The 22,632-nt window shown below is 40.9% G+C and overlaps 1 protein-coding gene across 1 annotated transcript; it reads right to left on the bottom strand.

Moving 5' to 3' along the window:
- Positions 1 to 668: 668 nt before the first annotated feature.
- GCK (glucokinase) lies at positions 669 to 21,717 on the bottom strand. The gene is made up of 10 exons (XM_058194452.1): positions 21,373 to 21,717; positions 14,066 to 14,228; positions 13,662 to 13,816; positions 12,923 to 13,042; positions 11,200 to 11,295; positions 9,780 to 9,879; positions 6,131 to 6,314; positions 4,525 to 4,680; positions 3,032 to 3,265; positions 669 to 988 (listed from the first exon to the last, which is right to left on the bottom strand). The coding sequence occupies exons 1-10, from the start codon at positions 21,403 to 21,405 to the stop codon at positions 844 to 846; spliced, it is 1,386 nt and encodes a 461-aa protein (XP_058050435.1). The 5' UTR covers positions 21,406 to 21,717; the 3' UTR covers positions 669 to 843.
- Positions 21,718 to 22,632: the final 915 nt, after the last annotated feature.

Raw genomic sequence — 22,632 nt, 5'->3', positions numbered from 1 at the left:
AATTGGTTAGGGACAAGATGAAGGCAGTGCTATGTGAATCTAGTGGAAAAAAGGGGTTCTTATGGCAGGAATCTTTGTGCTGTGGTTGAAAGCAAATCGGGAGATAATATAGCCCAAGTCACATTAAGACAGAATTAAGAGCTACCTGGTGAAGAAAATCAGGATCAACATTTCCTAGAAACATTGAAATAGAGATCATATCTAGCCACCACATGTTGATAGGGACCCTTGTTTTAATTTCAGATTAAATCTTAGAATCAAATTTTCTAAGGAAACCAGGGGCACATTTGAGATGATTCTACATTTTAGACTTGATATCTGGGCCTTCCTTTGCTATCTTCTAAGTGCAATGCTCTGCATTCTATAAAGCAAGGCTCCAATAATCATTTCACTGGGAAAAACAATGTTTGGGTTACTCTTCTTATTGACTGATTGGTCAAGATCTTTTTGTTGAGCAATTTCCCACCCGAACAAATTAACTTCCTCCCTGTTCACTCAACACCACCATAGAATTACATGAATTGTTTTAATATATAAATTGAACACCCCTCAATTCATTAGTTAAACTCCAACCCATATCCCCCTCCCACCTTCATGCATTATAGGAGAATTTGAAGAAAAAGGAAAAGTTGATGTTTGAAATAATAATTGCATTCTCTACAAATAGAAGTTAGGAGGAACCCAATGTTGATCCAGCCTTCGTTCTGTCCAGTGGTCATTCAACTCCCCAGGAATAATTTCCTCCTACTGGTCCTGCTCCTGGCACACCCCAAAACAATACATCCTGGGTCACTGAGAAGAAGAGATCCTTTCCAAGAGATAGCCTTCTTTTCATGGTCCATCTCATTGGCCAATCATGCAAGCCATTTTGTACGCTACAGCAGAAATGAGAGCGGCTCCTCGGCCACTGCCTTCTTCTGACTGCAGGAAGGCGATGTCACAGCCCGGAGTGAGTTGCCTGACCGACGCATGGAAACGCTCTTTGAAACTATGAACAGAAGAAAAAAAGGGAGAGAAGAAGGAGAAAGGAAGAGTCAGTGTTTCCGGGATCACCCTTTTGAATTAGTCTTCTCCAAACCTGAGAAGAAACTTCTTGGACAGGCAGGGGTTTCAGAGCCCTTCCAAGCAGATATCAGTGTTGCAACTCTACAGCTCTATTTAACACAATATGATGACCCGGTTTATAAAACCAAAACTGGCGAAGTTTATTCAGTTGTCTGGGTTTCAGGAAACTCTGGAGCATAAATTGAACAACACTCTGCTAGACCTGCAGAATTCTAACATGAACTGGTAAGCCACCCACTTCTTAAAAGGGATCCCTCCTACCCACCCCATATTTCAGGTTTCATTTTATTCAGGATGAAGCAGGTTGTGTTGAAAGAAGCCCAGTCACGTAGACAGGCCCTTTGTGGAATTCAAGAGTCCAGTTTGTTGGCTTAAGCCTCAACAATGAGTTTGAAACACAGAAGTGAGGTGTTTCTTCTTCCAGTTATTGTTTCTGCTATCCTGCCTAGTACTCTGAAGTTTGCTGTTGTCACACTATGAAGCTGTTTTGGAGCAAATTACATGTTTTTTGCAGCAACTCCTTCAACTTGGCTGAATAAGGGCCAAGCTAAACGTTCTGTATGAAAGCATCTCTAATCTTTTGTTTGCATATGGCTTTTCAGCTATAACTCTTCTCATTCACATGGGCTCATGGATTTGCAACATGGATAATATTTAAAAAGTCAAGAATACACAAACACACACACACACACATTTATGTTTTTGATATGCAGAAGCTGCCAGATTCTAAGAAACAATGGGAAAATCGGGATGATAACACATATTCGAAAGTTTGCATTTACTCTAAAAGGTTCTCAACCTTCTCTTCAACATGGACCCCCTTTAAATACCTTTTGTGGCCATGGATCATGGCCTTGGATGCCCAAGACTTAAGATTTAGATCATAACATTTTTTCAAGCCTTTGTAGACTCCTGTGATTACATCACAGCCTCCTCAGGGGTCCATGGACCACAGGTTGAGAACCATTGCTCTAGGGTTTTTGTCCCTCAACAGATAGTTTTGATTGCTAGGATGCTGTTTTGCTTGAGGGATCAAACATTTTCTCCAGTCCTCTGAGAACCAAAATTCTCTCATAATATTTTCACCTAGGAACCTAGACTTTTTTTCATAATTGGCAACATTTCAGTGTGACCGTATCACTTAGTTAAATATTTGATCATTTGAGAGACCCTTGTGTGTCAGGAAACCAAAGCTGTATCCTGAAAGTGTGTGTGAGAACATGGGCAACTTTGGACACACTATAGGGGTGGAATTGTCAGAAAATATGTAGTTAAAAAAATTGAAATTTCCATTATGTTATAATTTAGAATTTTTATAAAATGTTGCTGTAAGACTTCAGAAAAGTTGTCTAGATTGTATTAGGATCTTTCAAATTTAGACTGGAAATATGGGCAACATGAAGGGTCATTTTATCATGCTTGGTGGAGTTTAAAACCCCAACAATTTACTATATAATGATACAAATGATTTTAAAGATCAACATTCAACTGAAATCAGAACTTTTCTTGCTGGGATTAAGGGATAGGCAATTGGAAAAGAACCATGGAGGATTATTTTAATATATGATTACTATTTTGGGAGCGTTATATGCACAAAAATGAAAACATTTTGAAATACTGACAATTGAGGAATCGTTGGTGAAGATAACAGAACTAGCAAAGATAACAAAATTAATTTGTTTCATTAGAGACAGATCAACAACAACATTTATTGGAAACCTGTTATGGATTGCTGAAAAAAAGAGAGAAATGAACTTGTGATTTATGAGTCTCAAGATTAGAAAGAGTAGCTTGGCAAGAAGGAAATTATGATGTGACCTTAGAGAGAGAGAGCATAAAATATAAACGCTGTCAAAAAGATAGAAAGCTACTTCTTTACCGTCTTTCCTTTCTTTCCATTTCCATTGTTTTCATTTTGTTTCTTCAATAAAAGTTTTTTTTTTTAAAGGAAACCAAGGTTGCTCACCTAGGGTGGTGCTTGTAGACTGACCCATCAACACCCACTGTAATCTTCAGCGTCTCCTCGTTCCTGCTGTCCCTCATGCGATTGATAACCCCAGCCAGCCCAGCTGAGCACATTTGGGCAGCCCGTGTGGAAACGCTCTCACAGGCCATCTGAACAATGTCACAGTCCATTGCGGAGGGCAACAGCTCAAGAGAGGTTAGAATATTGTAAATCTGCTTGCGGTCACCAGAATCACTGGAAGCAAAATGGAAATATAAAGACTTAGGGCAGCAGAATGACAAGTTAACTTTTTTCTAAGAAAAGCTTTCTAGATCATGCCTATCAGATGGATACAGCAAGGCCAGCCAACCCAGTTGTAAGGGAATAGGAAGCAAGAGTACTGAGAATCTAGAGAAAAGCAGAATGGTTAGGTGATGATCGTAAATAGAGCTGTACAAAGAGGCTCAAAGTTGGAACAATCCATGTGAGGGTTGGTCTGTTTCCAGTATGACTGGAATGGCCATTGTGGAATCGTGGAACACGAGGATGAAGTATTCTGATCTGAGATTGTTTTGTATCCCTCTAAAAGTAAAATTCTCTCTGAGGCATGATCAGTTCCCAATGACTTTATGAGCACATCCATGTAATTTTCTTGGTCGCATTAAGATGATGGCTTGTCATTGCTTTCTGACTGAACATTTTTTGGCTTTCTAATTTAACCTACTGCCTGATGATTTCCAGGGGAAACCTATGTTTGACATTCCTTATTTTTTTGAGGTAATCTATAGTGAAGGAAGCCCAGTATTCCCTTGGAAAGCAGAAAATCTATTGCTGCGTGAATAAATCAAGAAGACCTCTTCCTTCTCAAGCCATGGAACTGATGGTCATTTATAACCATTCACATCATGAAAATGTCATGAATGGTTCAGTGAACATCTATCAAGCCTCAATGGAAAATCTGAATTAGAAAGCCGCGGCTAATTTTGACTTGTTATTCATCATGGCTGATTAACAGAAGAGCCTATAATATTTGCAGAAGAAAATTGATGAGGACGAGAGACTGTTGGAATTTTTATACACCTGGGCAGATAGATTTCAGCCACTTTAGAAGGCACTTTAAATTCACTTTAAATTCGGCACTTTAAATTCACTTCCTAGGATAGATTTTATGTGTACATTGATTTTTTTTTTGTTGCAAATCAGCACCTGCTTTTTTGAAAACCAAATTATTATTAATATGAAATATAAAGCTAAAACAGAATAAAACTACTGCAGAAGAATGGATAAAATAAACTAAACAACAAAGGACTAAAATGCCTGACATATTGTACGTGGGAAGAGGAGGAATCGTCAGTCTGCATGGCAATATTTTTTTCCCGAGTGTTCAAAAACCTGATCATGATATCAAAACAACCTTTCTACTTATTTTCACTAAGAACTATTAGCAGGGCAACAATAGGCCTCTCCTGATGATTCCAAAGTGCCCCAAGTAAACTTTATACGGTATTGACTACCTTTCAATTTGTGAGATAAAACGACTTTCAAACGATCCCTTGGTCTTCAGCTTTTCTGAAGCTTTTCCACTGAAGAGTAGGTTTTCATTGACCAGTTTTAGCAGCACCAGTCGTACAATCTCCCCTATGTACTTCCCCCCTATGATCTTCTCAAACCTGGAAAAAGGAAGGTACAATTTAGTCACATGCAGGTAGGTAGGTGGGGGCGGGTGGGAAGGCAGACGCATCAACACCCACAAGGGATGGAGATCGTTTATATATGTGTGATAGGAAAGGTTAAGTGTGTTAGTGTGTCAGATGAAATCACTGCAGTTTGTTTGAACAAAATCCACTCATGTAGGAAGATTGATTACCTAACAACGGAGGTTGTTTTCTCTGACCGAAGGGAAAACAACCACTTTCCCACTTTGCTTAACTTGACTTTTTTTTTTCCAGTAACCAATGTGTGCACAGGTCATTTGTGCCAGAGTTTAAATCTCAGCTTTATGATGTTTTCAGTATTAGAAGGTTTTTGGGTTTTTTGCAAGTCCTGCTTGTTACTATGAGGCCAAGAAAGGAAACCATGAATGTTATGGCCTCTATTCTAAAGCAGCTTTATTCAACTTGAACATCCTCCTGATGTGTGAATGTCAACTCTCAAAATCTCAGCCAACATGGCCTTTACTAAGAATTCTGGGAATTGAAGTTTCCACATCTGGAAGCTACCAACGTAACACCAACAAGCTTGGACAAGCTTGCAAGTTAAAAAATTCTATTCTAGGGCATTTTCCGACATAGCCCTTTTTGTCCCAATATCCTAGACCTCCAAACCCAACACATCTTAAGGTGGCCAGATTAGGCAAAGCTTCTCTACAGAAACTATGGGTTACATATAGCCCAAAGAATGTCATGTGATTTTTGTACTTATTACAATGTGCACATAATCAGTCCAGATTTTGGTAAGAGCTCTCTGTTTCTTCCCTGGCAATCTGCTGTTTAGGAGAGAGAAAAATTGGATGTTGGATAAAAGAAAAGAGGAAGAGGAAGAGAGGGCTGGAAGAAAGAAGGAAGGAAAGGAAGGAAGGAAGGAAGGAAGGAAGGAAGGAAGGAAGGAAGGAAGGAAGAAAGAAAGAAAGAAAGAAAACAAACAAACAAGGGACCCACTTGTCTCTGGATTAAGCCCTATTCACTACTGCACATGAACCCTAACATATTATTTCTAAAACAAAGTAATTTTCAAGAGTTAAGACTGCCCATCCTTACTTTAAGCTTAGAAAAGCACAACAGATGTTACTCTCTAATCTAGTGTTTCTTAACCTTGGCAATTTTCAGATGGACGTCCATGATTCAAACTTTAACTTGGACTTCAACTTCCAGAATTCTGGGACTTGAAGTCCACCCATCTTAAAGTTGCTAAGGTTGAGAAATATTGATCTTAAAATTAGCACCACGGAAGGGAATGATATCACAAGGAATTGCCTTTGTGACTATCCCAAACTCATGACTTGTGCCTAGATGTTATGGTGAGACAACAGCTTTCATGCCAGCTTCAGTGCCTTGTTCCTGTTCCCCAGTACACCAGAGAAGAATAAACAATTAGGTTAACTTTGTCTGACATATTCCTTACAGCTGCTGACCGGGGTTAAGTGAGGTTTCATCCACCACACGATCGTACTCCAAGAGGAATTCGTCCAACTCTCCCGACTCCCCGAAAGCCCCCCATTCAGTGTTCACACACATTCGTCCTTCATTGCCTTCTACCAACTCCACATTCTCCATCTCCTCCATGTAGCAAGCATTGCAGCCTGTGCCTAAGAGAAGGAGAGACAAAGAGATTTTCCCAGTCAACCCAAGCCCAAGCATCATTGGGAGACCCTTGACATGTCTCTGTTATCTGGGTCCATGTTGAAGATTTTTGGAAGCTGACATTTTACTCCAGGTCCAGCTAATCTCAGTGCATTATTAAACGAACATATAAAGGCTAATGTTGATTACAGAGTAATAGAATAACATAATTGGGAGATCTTGGAGGTCTTCTAGTCCAACCCCTTGCTCAGGCAGGAAACCCTACACCATTTCAGACAAATGGCTGTTCAATCTCTTCTTAAAAACCTCCAGTGTTGGAGCATCCACAATTTCTGGAGTCAAGTCTGTCCCCTGGTTAATTGTTCTAAGTATCTGGATAGTTCTGCTTAGTTCTAGATTGCTTCTCTCCTTGATTAGTTTCTATCCATTGTTTCTTGTCCTGCCTTCAGGTGCTTTGGAAAGTAAGTTGAACCTCTCTTCTTTCTGGCAATTCCTTAGATATTGGAACACTGTTATCATGTCACCCTTAGTACTTCTTTTCATTAAATATAAGTGAATTACATTATGAAGATTATGCAACATGCACATATGTACTCCTCAATTTAGGACCATAATTATAGTTGTACGTCATGCTGGTTGTTAAGCAGATCCTTATGTGATCACACCCAATTTCATAAGTTTTTGCATAGTCATTAAGCAAATGCAATATTTGTAAAGCGAAAACTGAAATCATTAGGAGAACCCATTTTTCACAATGGGTAGGGTTTTGGGTTTTTTTGCTGGAAATTGGAAATAAATGCTGGTTTCCTGAAAAAAATTGTATTCATGTGATGCAGCAAACATCCATGGGGGCTGGTTGACAAGCACTCAAAATGCAATCATATGACTGTGGAGGGGGGGGGGAAAGCAGTAATCAGAACTTCAAATCTGGATTGTAAGTAGCCTGGGGAAAATCCATTGGAACATTAAATGGCGGCTAAGCGACTAGACCTAAGTCAAGGGCTCCCCATACTGACAACAATGTAGAATTTACAATTTAGCAGAAGGAAATTCTGCAGAGTGCTTTCCATGTTGTAAAACACCTGCGAATCCCTTAGTAGCATTTAATCAAGTGAAGCAGGGTCATTACTGTGGTTGCTGCAACTAATATATATCTAGAATGTCAGAAAGACCTTGGGTGTTGGTAAAAAGTACTGCTCAACAATGTCCACTTGATATATAACAGCTGTTTCCAGAATAGTCACATCATCATAATAGTCACATAAGAATTTGGCCATATTGAGCACCTGAGCTAAAGCAGAAAAAAAAAAAGCAACGCAAAACACAAATTTCCAGGCAACCTACTTTCTGTATTGCAATTAGTATTACTCATCTTCAGATAAATGGAGCTCTTTTTCATAACTTTTTCATAACTCTTGCCTCACTTTGTAGTTCTTTAGCACCTGCCTGTTACAGGAAAAAGCCTGTTCATTCTGTTCCCATTGTGTTAATTCAAAATGTTAAACATCTATCAATGCTGGAGGTTCATTGTCTGCACAGAATGAACCAGCAGCAGATGGGGATGGAACCGTTTGCAAAGATGTACTATTTATTTTATTTATTTATTTATTTGATTTCTATACCGCCCTTCTCCCGAAGGACTCAGGGTGGTGTACAGGCAAGAATAAAACAGACGGTACAATATACCATTTAAAATGCAGTTAAAAAACTTATTTTAAAATTAGCCTGAGAAGTAAAATATATAATAAGCTAAAAAACCCCATTTAAAATTAATTTCTAAGAATTTAAAAATTTGTTAAAATCAATTTAAGCCAGCCCCGCGCGAATAAAAAGATGTGTCTTCAGTTCGCGACGGAATATCCGAAGGTCAGGTATTTGGCGTAAACCCGGGGGAAGTTCGTTCCAGAGGGTGGGAGCCCCCACAGAGAAGGACCTTCCCCTGGGGGCCGCCAGCCGACATTGCTTGGCGGACGGCACCCTGAGAAGTCCCTCTCTGTGAGAGCGTACGGGTTGGTGGGAGGCATATGGTAACAGCAGGCGGTCCCGTAAGTACCCAGGCCCTAAGCCATGGAGCGCTTTAAAGGTAGTAACCAACACCTTAAAGTGCACTCGAAAGGCCACAGGTAGCCAGTGCAGTCTGCGCAGGAGCGGTGTTATTTGGGAGCTACGCGGAGCTCCTTCTATCACCCGCGCAGCTGCATTCTGGACTAACTGAAGCCTCCGAGTGCACTTCAAGGGGAGCCCCATGTAGAGAGCATTACAATAATCCAAGCGAGAGGTAACGAGCGCATGAGTGACCGTGCACAAGGCATCCCGATCAAGGAAGGGGCGCAACTGCCGAACCAGGCGAACCTGGTGGAAGGCCCCCCTGGAGACGGCCGTCAAATGATCTTCAAACGACAGCCGTTCATCCAGGAGGACACCTAAGTTGTGCACCCTATCCTTTGGGGCCAATAACTCGCCTCCAACAGTCAGCCGCGGCTGCAGCTGACTGAATTGGGGTGCCGGCATCCACAGCCACTCCGTCTTGGAGGGATTAAGCTTGAGCCTGTTTCTCCCCATCCAGACCCGTACGGCTTCCACACACCGGGACAGCACTTCAACAGCTTCATTGGGGTGGCCTGGGGTGGAGAAGTACAGCTGGGTGTCATCAGCGTACAGCTGGTATCTCACCCCAAAGCCACTGATGATCTCACCCAACGGCTTCATATAGATGTTGAACAGAAGGGGCGAGAGAATCGACCCCTGCGGCACCCCTTGCGGTCGACCTCTGCCCCCCTGTCAACACCGTCTGCGACCGGTCAGAGAGATAGGAGGAGAACCACCGATACACGGTGCCTCCCACTCCCAATCCCCCCAACCGGCGCAGCAGGATACCATGGTACTAAAGATACTAATTGTGCTATCAAGCTCCAAAACTCAAGAAAGACACGTTGAGATTCTTCCAAGCAACTTCCTTCACTGTTCCTCACCCAGAGACAGAAATCTTGCCAAACTAAAGCAGTTTGACAGACAAAATATATGCTTTGGAAACTATTAGGAAAGAGCCCTCTTCACCCTCTTTCTCCCACACACACTATCTAAACTATGATGTCTCTTCGTCCTCTGAAACATTCCATCCCACCTTCCAGCTTTTTAGAAGCTATTGCTCTGGGGAGAGGCCATAGCTCAAAATGGCAATGTCCATGGTTTTCTACAATATCCCTACAAACATCTGCAGTCAGAATTTGTTGGAGAACTATTAGTTCAACAAATCACATCAGTAGCTGGAAATGCATCATCTCCAATCAATACATTTTATGGCCATGTTGACTAAGAGCAGTGGAGGCCACCAGGATAATATCAAGCGAGGAAAGTTTACGGCAGCCTCTCTGTAAAACTGGGTTCAGTTTGAATCAGCAAGAAGGAGTTGTTCAGATTACAATTGGTTGTGCCCAGGGGAAGTATATGAACATGGCAGGTTCACTTACCCACAATCATGCCCACTTCACATCTGTGATCCTCATAATAGCAGGAGATCATCGTTGCTACTGTGTCATTGACCATTGCAACGACATCCATCTCAAAATCCTGCAATGGGTTGAAAAAAGCACTGTTATCTTTCTAGAAGGGCATCTCATGAAATAACACATGTGGAATGACCACCTTCTCAGAAAGATACCATTAGATAACTCCAAGGATGTTGGAAGGCAGTTGGAGGTTGTTGTCTCTGAAGATGGCTAGAGATTGAGGTAAACTTCTCTGGGATTTTCCTAACATTCTGCACAAAACCAAAAGAGGATTTGTCACACCACACCACAAAATAAATGCTATGTTCCTGCTATGTTACGTGTCATTGGGTTTGAAAGTGGCCATTCTATAAGCATTCTTGCAAATCTGGAATATTGGAAGAGGGAAACAAATTTCCTAACCTTCCTATTTCCCCCTCCCCCCACACACTTCTTTCCCCCCCTTGTATTGAAGAATAGGCTATAAATTCCTTGGAGAAAAGATCTATCCCCTTAGTCTAGGAGACGTCATGTGTCTGGATTGCTCTGTAACTGAACTGAACAGAACAGAACTGAAAGTAATCAGAAAGTAACATAATCAAGAAGTGGGCCCCACCTCCAGTCTCCAAGGAAAGATTACTTCTATCTAAATTGTTCTCCCTTGCTCCTTGGGTCCTTCATTTGGAATGATGGATAATGGATTCATTTCAGAGGTCTCTGTAGACACTGCCATGTTTTTAAGATCTTGTTGCTCCTTCACATATAATGCTGGAAGTTTAACCCTTGACATTTCCAGTTTAAAAACCTTCATAAATGGCAATATAACAGTCTTCTGCCTGCCATCTGGGGTAGGAAAACCCTAAATATTCTGCTGCTAAAATCAAAGCACAACGTTGTGTTCATCTAGTTGTTCATCTTACATGACAGTGCCTGAAAAAGGCGGTCTAAGCTTAGGGAATACAGGACAGGTTCAGTCATTTCTATGGCTCCCTTCTTCTGCAGGTCCTTATCAAAATATCTTTTTTTAGTCTCACAGTTCTTTAGAGAACGAGTAGACAGGCAGGAGTGAAATCTACTTACTCTCCTTACCGGTTCAGAAGTGCACGCGCATGCGCAGAAGGTAAAAAACACATTATTTCCTGGTTAAAACCAGGAAGTAATGACACCTGGGTGGGTAGGCGGAGCTTTGCTCCACCATCGCTACCGGATCACCAAACCACCGGCCACAATCGCTACTGGATCGCACAATCCGGTCCAAACTGGGAGCATTTCACCCCTGTAGACACGGGTTATGCTCTATGAGTCAAGCGCCCAATGAGTTAGAAGGCTGCTTTTCCTGACCCTGAGAATTAGCTGAAAAGAAGCCAGGCACCAAACATTATCAAATGATTATTCCTCTCACCCCTCTTCGTTTGATAGCGTCTCTCAAAAGCTCCACAATGTTGTTCCCTTCAGCTCCAGATGCTTTGAAGCCCTTTGTCCAGTTCAATAAAATGCCCTACAAATCAGGATATGGAAAGAATCAGACCAAACTTTGCAAAACAAGCACAACTCTGTAGCCAAAACAGATAATGTGGATCAATATATCAAGGAAAAGTTTGTCTCAAGCAAAGAAAAAAAGCCACATCATAATCAGAAGGGCCTGCAGATGTAGGCAACCATGTACCAGCAATGGAGAATAATTGCAGATTGTCTGGTTTTGATCATCTTGGAGTAGATCTCATGTGAGAATGATGACATTCTCACAAACTCTTCACATTGTTGTAAGAGAATTTATATTTACTGAGTATTTTGCATTAGGTAAAAAAACAAACTTAAAGAAAAAAATAGAAAAGAAAGAAGAAAGAGAAAGAAGAGCAAGAAAAGAAGAAAAAACTTAAGTTATGAAATACAATGGCTTGTGACTTTCTCATTAACAACTACTGTAGTAACAAATCTATTGACTCCTCTTTAATATTCTTACAGGAGATAAAGCAACAATGCAGGATTGTTATAATTTTGTAAAATGTCTGCTATCCTACAGAAATCATACAATGGTTCATGGCTAACATGGTCTATTCACTGCTGAAGGATCTGTCTGGAAGCTCATCTACAATGCATCCACTTATACTAGTAGAGTGATACATTTCCCTTAACAGATTTGCACATTAATGGAACTCAGTTTTTCAGTGCTGTTGTACCTTCTGGCAATTGTTAAACGAATGGAGGTAAGATAAGAACTATCTGTATACTTATCTAGGTTTTATGCTGAATTTCAGGGCTGACAGTGACACCACCGAAGTGCTTCACCTTGTTTTAAAACAGAAGTAATTTTCTATAGAAATTGATAATCTTCCGAGCTTCCATAGCACAAAGGTTTTACTTATTTGGTTTTACTTATTTGGTTGTTTTCTGATTTAGCATATTTTCTCCCAAGCTTCCCTCATATAGAGACAGAAGGAACATCGCACCCTCCAATAGTTTAGGGATGTATGATTATGAATGATTCATCAGCTCCATTGATAAAGTCATGTAATCAAAAGCAGAAAGTGTCGTGTCCCACTCCTCCGCCAACGGCCGGGTCAGGGAAATCCGAATCAGGCTTGCCTCTGCAGCTCTGCCCAAAGTCCTAGCAAAGTCCTCAGAGCAGGCAGGAGACCAGAAAGTGACTTCAGCAAGATAAGTTCAACTTTGCCTGACTCAGAGACTGCCAGAAAGCAGATCCTTTATATAGGCCATGGGGTGTGGCTCCATGACTCAGCACTCATTAAGGCCTGCCCCTCCCTTCCTTCTGTTGCCTCCGCCTAGCCAGTCTTCTGATGCGAGGGTCACTCCAATCAGCAGTGTTGGAAATAAACTTTCCTCAGGCTCACATGCTGTGGGGGAGGGGTCTAGCTGCTCCGTTTGCCTGGGCATGGAGCCAGGACTGGGGCCGGGGGGTGCTCCCTCCTCTGCAGCCTGCTTGGGCATGGAGCCAAGGCTGGGACCGGGAGATGCCCCCTCCTCAGCCTGTCCGGGCATGGAGCCAGGGCTGGGGCCGGGATGACATTCTTCAGCGTTCGGAAGCAGATAAGCAGACCCCGGCTGCGGTGAGAGCGGGCAAGACACAACAGAAAGTATTCCAAATCCCTGGTTTCAAATCTCACCTTGTCAATGTCTTCATGTCGAACAGGGAAGGAAAATGTAAAGCCCAGAGGCAGCTTTTTGTGCTTCATTTGATGTTTGTCCAGGAAGTCGGAGATGCATTCCGAAATATAATCAAAGAGCTGAGGAAGAGACATAAAAATTCTATTGCCCTTTAGTGAATATTTTCTTTCACTTCTTGCAAAATGCTTATTCAAGAACTCAAGTTCTTTGACAATGAGCAAGACACAACATCCTAGGGTGAGAGCAAGGCACCCTCATCCTTCCAACAACTGTGTAGGACTTTGATAATTTTGATATTTTCATAATATGTAATAGCTGCTAAAACACTGTCTTCTACACAACTTTGGCTCAACACAACTTTGGCTCAACATGGCTTCAGTGAGCACCTCTTTATTTTATTGGTACAGCAACCAAACCATGAGGCAGATTAAATTGATCAAGAGAAACTAACTCAAGGAAACCCGGTGAGTTTCCATGACTGGAGGGAAACATGAATTTGGATCTTCCCTGTATTAGTTCATCCACTTTAATCACTACACCACACTGACTTTCTAATAGTTGTAGGAACTTGAAGCTTTTCTGGCATTTGAACAATATATAAAGTTCTATAGACTATGTCTCTTTTGAATTGCTATGCAGAGATGCCCTATCAGTGAAAGGGGCGGCATATAAATTTAATAGTTTGTCATGTTGTGAAATCCACAAAATTTGGTTCCTTTGGCCTGATGATCAACTCACCATTTCAGCGGTCCCTGTCATGGCATCTTCTGGAATGGAGTACATTTGATGTTTTGTCTTCACCTTCCATTGCCCTTCCTCATCATCTCCCACTTTGACCAGCATCACTCGAAAATTGGTACCTCCAAGATCCAAAGATAGGAAATCTCCAACTTCTGTAATCCCAGAGTGTGACACCATGTCAATTTATGTCTTTGGAAAGCAACCTGAATCATTTCTTCCAGAAGAACCCAATATTGATTTAGTGGGCATTTCAGTAAGATGGTGGCTAATGTTAGCATGCCTCTATTTCTAGCCCAGGACTACAATTTCAGGATAGTCTTTGGACAATGCAATGGAGATTTAAAAAATAAGAGTTTAAGATTGCATCTCCCAACATCCATTTCTAATGAGCCAACCAGTACCTGATCCTTCTGGTGTGGACCGTACATATGTGGGCAGCATCTTCACCGAGGCCTCCTCATGCGTCTCCAGTTTTAAGCCTCGGTCCATTTCCTTCTGCATCCGGCGCATCACCTTCTTCAAATCTTCTTCCCGTAGCTGGAATTCAGATAGGATCTGTTCCACCTATGAGAGGAGAAACACAAGAAAGGTTCAAGAAGCACACTTTGAATGTGATACCTTGATCTCCTCTTCTTCTCTTTTTTGTATCTGCATCTGATAAATTGCTTTCTCAACTGTGTGCTTTTCAGAGAAATTATCTTCCAATTCTCCCATGGCTACAGAGTTTATTAGGCAATCCATGTCTTCTACAATTGTGGCTAGCTTCCCTTGTTGTGAAATTTTTTAAAAGGCTAAATGCTATCTGCTCTAGATTAACTGAAGGACCCGGTATCAATGAAATGAATAAATGACTGGCAACAAAATATCTAAACCAACAAATAATCTAACAAGAGAGAAAATCAGGTTGTGTTTTTCTGCATTTCAAATTTCTTTGAGTATTGGGGGAAAAAATCTCTCTCCTTTTTGTCTACTGATTCCAATTTACAGCTGCTTCCCAAGATTGTTAGTCAACATTTATAAAACACACATTAAGAATATAGGAACCTCTAAAATATTTTAGATATTTTAGATACCATAGAATATTATGAAGTCCATAATGAAAAACAGATGGCATTAATATTTATCGATGCACGAAAAGCCTTCGATAACGTCAAATGGGACTTTACATTAGAACAATTAAATTATATGGATTTTGAGAGAAAATTTATAAGGATGTATAATCTATTCTAGACAAGAGGCCAAAGTGGTAATCAATGGGGAAATGATGAAGAATTTTCCAATCCAAAAGGGAACAAGACAAGGTTGTCCGCTATCATCATTGTATATCATCATATATTTTATCATTAAAGATCTTAATTAGAATAATTCGAGAAGATGAACAGATCAAAGGTTTAAAAATAAGGAAAGAATTTTTTAAAGTACAGGCATTTGCGGACGATCTTGTATTTATTATTGAACAGCCTGTACAATCTGGTGTTAGGCTGATGGAAATGCTGGAGGAATATAGGGAAGTTTCAGGCCTAAAAATAAATAAGGACAAAACAAAAATGATAGTCAAAAATATGACTGAAGAGCAAAAAAAAAAAAAAAAAAGAATTGGAGGGAAAGATAAATATTCAGATTATGAAAAAAATTAGATATTTAGGAATTCAATTGACTGCATGATGCCTCACACTCAAAGAAGATAATTATGATAAATTAATGGCACAAATTAAGTCTGATTTGGAAAAATGGGGAAAATTACAGCTATCTTTAATGGGCAGGATAGCCACCATTAAGATGAATGTCCTACCGAAAATGTTGTTTCTATTTCAGTGCATACCAATTCTGCTCAAAAAAGATTTTTTTGCAGATTTGGATAGACATATCTCAAAATTCATCTGGCAAGGGAAAAAAACCGAGAATTAGATTAAAATCATTACAAGATGCTAGAGAAAAAGGGGGATTTGGCGTGCCAGATTGGGGAAAATACTATCAGGCAGCAGCTTTGATATGGATAAGTGAGTGGATGCATCTCAAAAATACAAAGTTATTGGCACTAGAACAGGGGTCTCCAACCTTGGTCCCTTTAAGACTTGTGGACTTCAACTCCCAGAGCCCCTCAGCGAGCAAAGCTGGCTGAGGAACTCTGGGAGTTGAAGTCCACAAGTCTTAAAGGGACCAAGATTGAAGACCCCTGCACTAGAAGGTCATGATTTACAGACAGGATGATACACTATTTTATGGGAGGAAAAACATGAAGTCCATCAGTACTTCCAGAGGCATTATATCAGGAGGGCTCTATTAGATATTTGGATCAAGACAAACAGAACTAACTATATGGAAATTCCCAACTGGGTGACAACATTGGAAATGTATACTTATCCAAATCTTATTAAATTAGGGGGAGTTGTCACCTATAAAGATATTCTGAATGAGAGGAGAGAATTGAAAGCGAGAAATATTTTAAAGGAAGAAGGAATTGAATTGGAATGGCGGGCATACCTCCAAATACAATATAAATTTAGCAAAGACAAAAAAGAGTGGGGCATAAAGCAAGAATTATCAGAATTAGATAAGATTTTATTAAGTAGGGAGGGTAAGACCATAAGTAAATTATATTGCTATTTATTGGAACAAAACACGATTGAGGGACAAGTCAAAGAAACAATGATAATTTAGAGTAAGTATTTTGGTCATAGTATTGATTTGGACAATTGGCAGACTTAATGGGAAATTTTTTTTTAAATCACATTAGCAACTTCATATAAGGAAAATTTATATGAGATGTTTTATAGGTGACACCTCCCCCCCAACAAGATTAGCATGAATTAATAATTAATAAGGGAAATTCTTCGGCATGCTGGAAGTGCGAGGTGGCCACAGGGAACTTCTACCATATGTGGTGGGAAGGCCCAAAGGCAAAAAAATATTGGAATCTAATAAAGAGTTGGTTGGAAGAAATTTTGTTAATAAATATAGAAGTCAAACCGGAACTTTTCCTTTTGGAAATGACAGAGGGTAAATACAAGAAAGACATAAAATATCTATTACTGCATATACTTACAGTGGCACGGATAGCTTTTGCTCAGATGTGGAAAGAGAAAGATACCCCAACTGAAGAGGAAATACTACTAAAAATTTTCAGCTGTGCAGAAATGGATAGACTCACTTTGGAACTCAAGGATAAAAGCAAAACGTTGTACTATAAAATCTGGGTAAAATTCTATGAATGGTTAGATAAAGGAGGACAGCCGAGACAAATGAGTAGTGTTAGATTAGAAATATATACACTATTATAGATAAATTATATAGATAAGTATATGTATGTATATGTATGTATAATTGTATAGAAATAAGGTATAAATTATTATTATATTGTATAAATAACATATAAGGTTTAAGAAAGATATTATTTTATTATCATTAGTTTATTATGTATTAGTTAAAGTGTTGGAAGATGCTTGGAATCAGTGATGTCATCTATGTCCAATGTTTTTAATTTTTAATTATTAATAAAAACTTTAAAAAAAGAATATAGGAACCTCATAAATCCACAATTCTAGAATTCTAATTCAGATGCACAGATATTTTTTTATCATTGTCCCACTTTCTAGTCCACTGAAACTGGATTGTGTAAGTTTACTTATGGAATGATGCAGGGGTGAAATCTAAAAATTTTCCCTACCGGTTCTGTGGGCGTGGCTTAATTGGTGGGCATGGCTTGGTGGTCAGATGACTGGGTGGGCGTGGCCAATAACAATAAATAATAAAAATAATAAACAAAGTATACAAAACTATAAGAGGTACCAAAAACCAATTTTCACACTTTACACACACACAAAACACAACACAACACAACACAACTGACTCACACACACTGTAAAAGCAGCTGCACTTCACCCAGAATGGCCTCTGCAACAAGCAGGAACCTCATACTTTCACATTTTACACACACACACCACAACTGACTCACACACACACAAAATGCCACATTTTGCTTTGTGAGATTTTGTGTGTTTGTGTAGTTAGAGTGAAACACTACAGAAACACACCAAATTTCAGAAAGCTGCACAAATATTTTATTTTATTATTTTTATTTATTTTTTTAGATCAGGGGTCTCCAACTTTAGTAGCTTTAGGTTTGTAGACTTCAAATCCCAGAGTTCCTCATTCAGCAAAGCAGGAAGTCAAAGCAGGCTGTAATCAGTAGCCGAAGTAAGCATTGCGTTGCCAGCCTGAAAGGAGCAGTATGCAGTAATTATAGGTAAGTGAGGAGGGGGCATTGGCTGGGCATGGATGGGGGCTCTTGTAAGTGGGGGCTGTTAAAAAGTGATTTTAAAAGCCTGTTAGGATCAGGAAACTCCTCTGGGATCGCCAGAGGAAAAAAAGTTTTAAAGTCAGCTCCTCTGACGATCTCAGCTGAAGTTCCCTCATAGCAGCCCAGAACCTCTTAAAAATAATTGTTTTAACATGTAGAAAACATGTTTTTTAAGGTTCTGGTGATGAGGAACTCAGCTGGGATGGCCAGAGGAGCCTTTTAAAGCCCCACCCCTTTCCTTTTCCCTCCCTTCGGCTGAAGAGGTTTTTTTTAAAAAAACTTTTAAAGTGTTCTGATGATCTCTGCTCAGCCCCGCGATCATCAGAGGTTTTTTTTTTACTTTTAAAGGCATGTTTCGGCTGAAGAAAAACTTTTAAAAGTAAAAAAAAAAACCTTTGCTGATGGTGCGGCTCAGGGCGGGCGGGGCCAGGGATTTTTGCTACCGGTCCTCCGAACCAGCAGCTGCCATCACTACCTAATCGGGAGAGCCGGTGCAAACCGGGAGCATTTCAACCCTGGAATGATGGCTAATTAAATAATGATCACACAGTCAAAATAGTCTGAACTTTCCTCCTACATTTCTATTTTTAGTTACTGGTTAAGACAAGGGAGCATTTTATTGATCAGTTTGCTCTTTAAAACCTTCAAAATCTAGCCTAACTATAGTACAAACTGTAAATATTTACATTAGTCTTTCAGAATTCTTTGGACAACCAAAAGAGACTGGAGTCAGGTTGGAATACTATTGCATCATTAAACTGTGATCTTTCTTGACCTCTGCGATGGGGTAATGATCATGTGTTTCTAAATCCATGCTACTAGGGATGTTGATTCAAGTAATAGTACACTAATATTACACTGATTCAACAAATAATTTAGCAATAGGATTTAAATTTATATACCACTTCACAATGCTTTCCAGCCCTCTCTAAGCAGTTTACAGAGTCAGCCTATTGCCTCCAACATTCTGGGTCCTCATTTTACTGACCTTGGAAGGATGGAAGGCTGAGTCAACCTTGAGCCTGGTGAGATTCGATCTGCCAAATTGCAGGCAGCTGGCAGGCAGCAGAAGTAACCTGCAGTGCTGCACTGTGCCACCACAGTTCAGTTTGCATTAGTTAAATATAATAGTTTGCTGGTTCATAGGAATATCTATTTCTTCTATAGAATTGGTGAGATTTTGTTTCAGAAACAAAGGACATTTGCCCAAGTCTTTCATACTATTGTAGGCACAAGGGAGAAGACTTGCTGGGCATGTTTAACACTCCCTAGTATCCTGTTTCCAGCCATGATCAGTTAGGTATCACTAGAAATCTTAGAACCACGAGGCATCAGAAAGCAGCAGGAGTTCATCCACTACTGCTTGTTCCAGCAGCTGAAAGAGAAAGTATGCTGTCTATTGAACATGGAGAACTAGTGAGAAACAGATGGCTTTCATTTGTAGCTTTTAACAAGAATTGCATTCTAAACAGACATTTTTGGTTAGGGTATTTTGCACTAAGTCCATGGTTCCCAAACTGTGTGCCAAGATACCTACAGAGTGTTATAGCAAACTCAAAGGTTACCGTAAGATCATGAATTACTTGCTCAAGATAGTTTACAGTTTTGGGATAAGAGCTCTAGGAAAAAATTAGGGAGACACTAAGTGTACTATGAATCAAGAAAGTTTGAGAATCTCGCCATCCAGTCATTGCTTGGTTAATCCCAGTTCAGAATGTTTGTACAGATCACATTCAGCCATAAATCCCAGGGATATGTGTAACATGCTAAAGCAAAACCAGTAAAACCCATCTCGGAGTAGAGGATTCCAGACATTTATGAAGCAGTGTGTTGAAAGAGATGTTTTGCCATCAACTGTGAATTGAATGGCTGATACTGGCATGACAAAATTACTTGGTTCCCCCATTGGTTAGTTTGGCTTAAGTTTACTGCAAAGCATAATCCCACCCTAATAAACCCAAATTGGCTAATAAACCATAGGAGTTGCACTTAGTGTACACTACAGATTAGGTGAGACCTGGCTCAAAAACAGTAACTGTGAGAGGGACCTTGGAGTCTTAGTAGATGATCACTTGAATATGAGCCAGCAGTGTGCACCAACAGCCAAAAAAGCTAACACAATCCTGGGTTGTATAAACAGATGCATAGAATCAAGATCACGTGAAGTATTAGTACCACTTTACAAAACCCTAGTAAGACCACACCTGGAATACTGCAACTAATTTTGGTCACCATACTACAAAGAAGACGTTGAGACTTTGGAAAAAGTTCAGAGAAGAGCAACTACGATGATCAAAGACCTGGAGACTAAATCATATGAAGGCTGCAGGTTTTGAGTCTGGCTAGTCTAAAGAAAAGAATTAGGAGTGACATCAGTGGTGAGTTGCTAATGGTTCACACCGGGTCGAGTGAACCAGTAGTGGCGGCGGCGGCAGGCTCCACCCACCCACCCACCCTGACACTTATGCGCAGAAGTGCCCTGCACACACACATGCATGCACAAGCAAACTGATAGCAACAAGATTTGGAACCTGCCCCGCCCATCACTGGAGGTTTTTAAGAACAGACTGGACTTGTCTGTAATGGTATAGGTTCTCCTGCTTGAGCAGGGGGCTGGGCTAGAAAACCACCAAGGTCCCTTTCAGTTCTGTTCTACTCTACTCTACTCTACTCTACTCTACATTATTTTTCTTCAGTAAACCATGATTAAAACAACTCAGGATGATAGGTAAACCCAGTGAGTCACTGCACAGCCTCATATCTGTACGATTTGTACACCAGAGCACTAAAATCTGGGGTGAAATCTACTTATCTTCCCTACCGATGTGACCACGTGCATCACATGCAGCTTTGGACCCTCTGCACATGCACAAAACCTTCTGCGCATGATCAGAGGGTCAAAAAGAGGTTACTTCCTGGTTAAAACCAGGAAGGAATGACGTCCAGGCGGGTGGCGGAGCTTCTCATTACTGCCACTACCGGTTCGCCGAACCACACACCGCCACCACTACCGGTTCTCCCAAACCGGTGCGAACTGGTAGCATTTCACCCCTGACTAAAATCCTCTTTACATATCACCATGCTTAAGAGCATCTTGTGCTTTGTGGTTATTCAGTTTCTTTTGAGTATAGCTAACAGTTGTCTATGTTCTGACAGCCTTAACATCTGCTTCACTCTCACTTCCAACTGAACTCCAGGGAAATTGGCCCCAAATCAGTAGAGAAATCCAGATTTGAAGGCAAGAGGAACAGACTTCGGAAGGAGGGATGCACTCTGCATTCACTGAAATCCCACCACCTCCATCCCTTGGTTACACACTCAGAAATGATAAATAATAAGGCAGTTTCCTTGGAATAATTTCTTAAAGCCAAAGAGAAAAGGTTTGGGGGAAAAGAGCATCCTCCTTACCAGTTTTAAGGTCTCAAACTCTTTGTTCTTCATCACTGACGGTGGTAGTCTTCAAAATTCTCCGAGCAGGAAAGAGGGACTGTGCTGCAAGAGAGAGACTGGAACCTGTTCCCTTCCTGTAACACGCTCAGCCACCTGGTCTTTGAAACTGACAAAGCAACTCAGCCGCCTGTTTCTTTTGTTTGCTTAAGCTCCAGGTTGAGCATCTCTCAGATCTGGGGGCAATGTTTCTAGACCCCAAAGATTAAAGGTTTATTAGGCAGAGGCAAAAGAGCACCAGCTACTTCCGCAGCACAGGAAACAGAGACCTGTTATTGCAACACTAGCAAGAATGATGCAAATAGCATTCCAGACAACTCATCCTTTAGCCTCCTAGGGATTTTAAAGGGCTTCAGCTTCTAGATGGCTCTGGGCAACGTGGATTGTTAATCATGCTTTTATACCTCAGCATTATGGGTGAACCCCGCCAATAATGTTGAAACAAGCCATGACTCAGCACAAGGTGGAAACCCATTCAAACAATCAAGGAATTGATACGTTTATGGCTCCTTAAATAAATCAATATAGGAATAGAGAAGATTGTGGCCAGGCATGCACTTTTCCTATCTAAAGCAATTGTTCCGCCATTGAGATAGCAATAGCACTTAGACTTATATGCCGCTTCATAGTGCTTTACAGCAGGGGTCCCGAACCTTTTGGATCTCAGGGACCACTAAATTCATAATTTTAAATCCCACGGACCACTAATATGATCTGCCTAATGACTGGCTGGGTGCGTGTGGCTAGGTGGGCATGTGACCGGGTGGGCATGGCCAACTTGATGTCACTCACATCGAGGGGTGCCTCGCTGGCCTCTCCTCCCCCCTCTCCTCCCAGCCACTCCTTGCCTGCCCGCTTGGGCTCCTTAGGGCCCTAACAGGAAGCAGTTGTTGAAGCTAAGCAGCCACTATGAGAAAGAGTTGGCAAAACAGCTGGCTCAGTTTATATTGGATCTGACCGAGAAGGAGGCTCAGTAGAAGCACCTCACTGACGACTAGGAACATAGGCTTTCCAAGCAGATGGAAGACCTGCGGGAGTGCAAGGCCAGGTATTGGCGCCTGGAAGCTTAGTGGGCTGAGATGGTCAGCCAGTTCCAAGCCATGATGCTCTCCCACTGGATCAAGACCCTCCAGCTTTTCGCCACCAGTGGCCCTTTGCTCCAGCCTTCGCCCAAAGCCCCGCACCAGGAGGCTGAAGCAGACCCCAAGTCAGAATTTCTGC

Source organism: Ahaetulla prasina, chromosome 9, assembly GCF_028640845.1.
Source record: "Ahaetulla prasina isolate Xishuangbanna chromosome 9, ASM2864084v1, whole genome shotgun sequence".
Lineage (NCBI taxonomy): Eukaryota > Metazoa > Chordata > Lepidosauria > Squamata > Colubridae > Ahaetulla > Ahaetulla prasina.
The sequence above is the reverse complement of the archived record's forward strand: the minus strand, read 5'-3'. Positions and strand labels throughout refer to the sequence as shown.

Bases quoted from the DNA above. Each gene is read 5' to 3' on its own strand.
- GCK (XM_058194452.1), bottom strand. From the start codon at position 21,405: ATGAAGAACAAAGAGTTTGAGACCTTAAAACTG. The intron at 14,229-21,372 runs GTAAGGAGGATG...CTCCTCTCATAG, and splicing joins AGTTTGAGACCTTAAAACTG to GTGGAACAGATCCTATCTGA. The intron at 4,681-6,130 runs GTAAGGAATATG...TCCTTTTTCCAG, and splicing joins CTTAACCCCGGTCAGCAGCT to GTTTGAGAAGATCATAGGGG.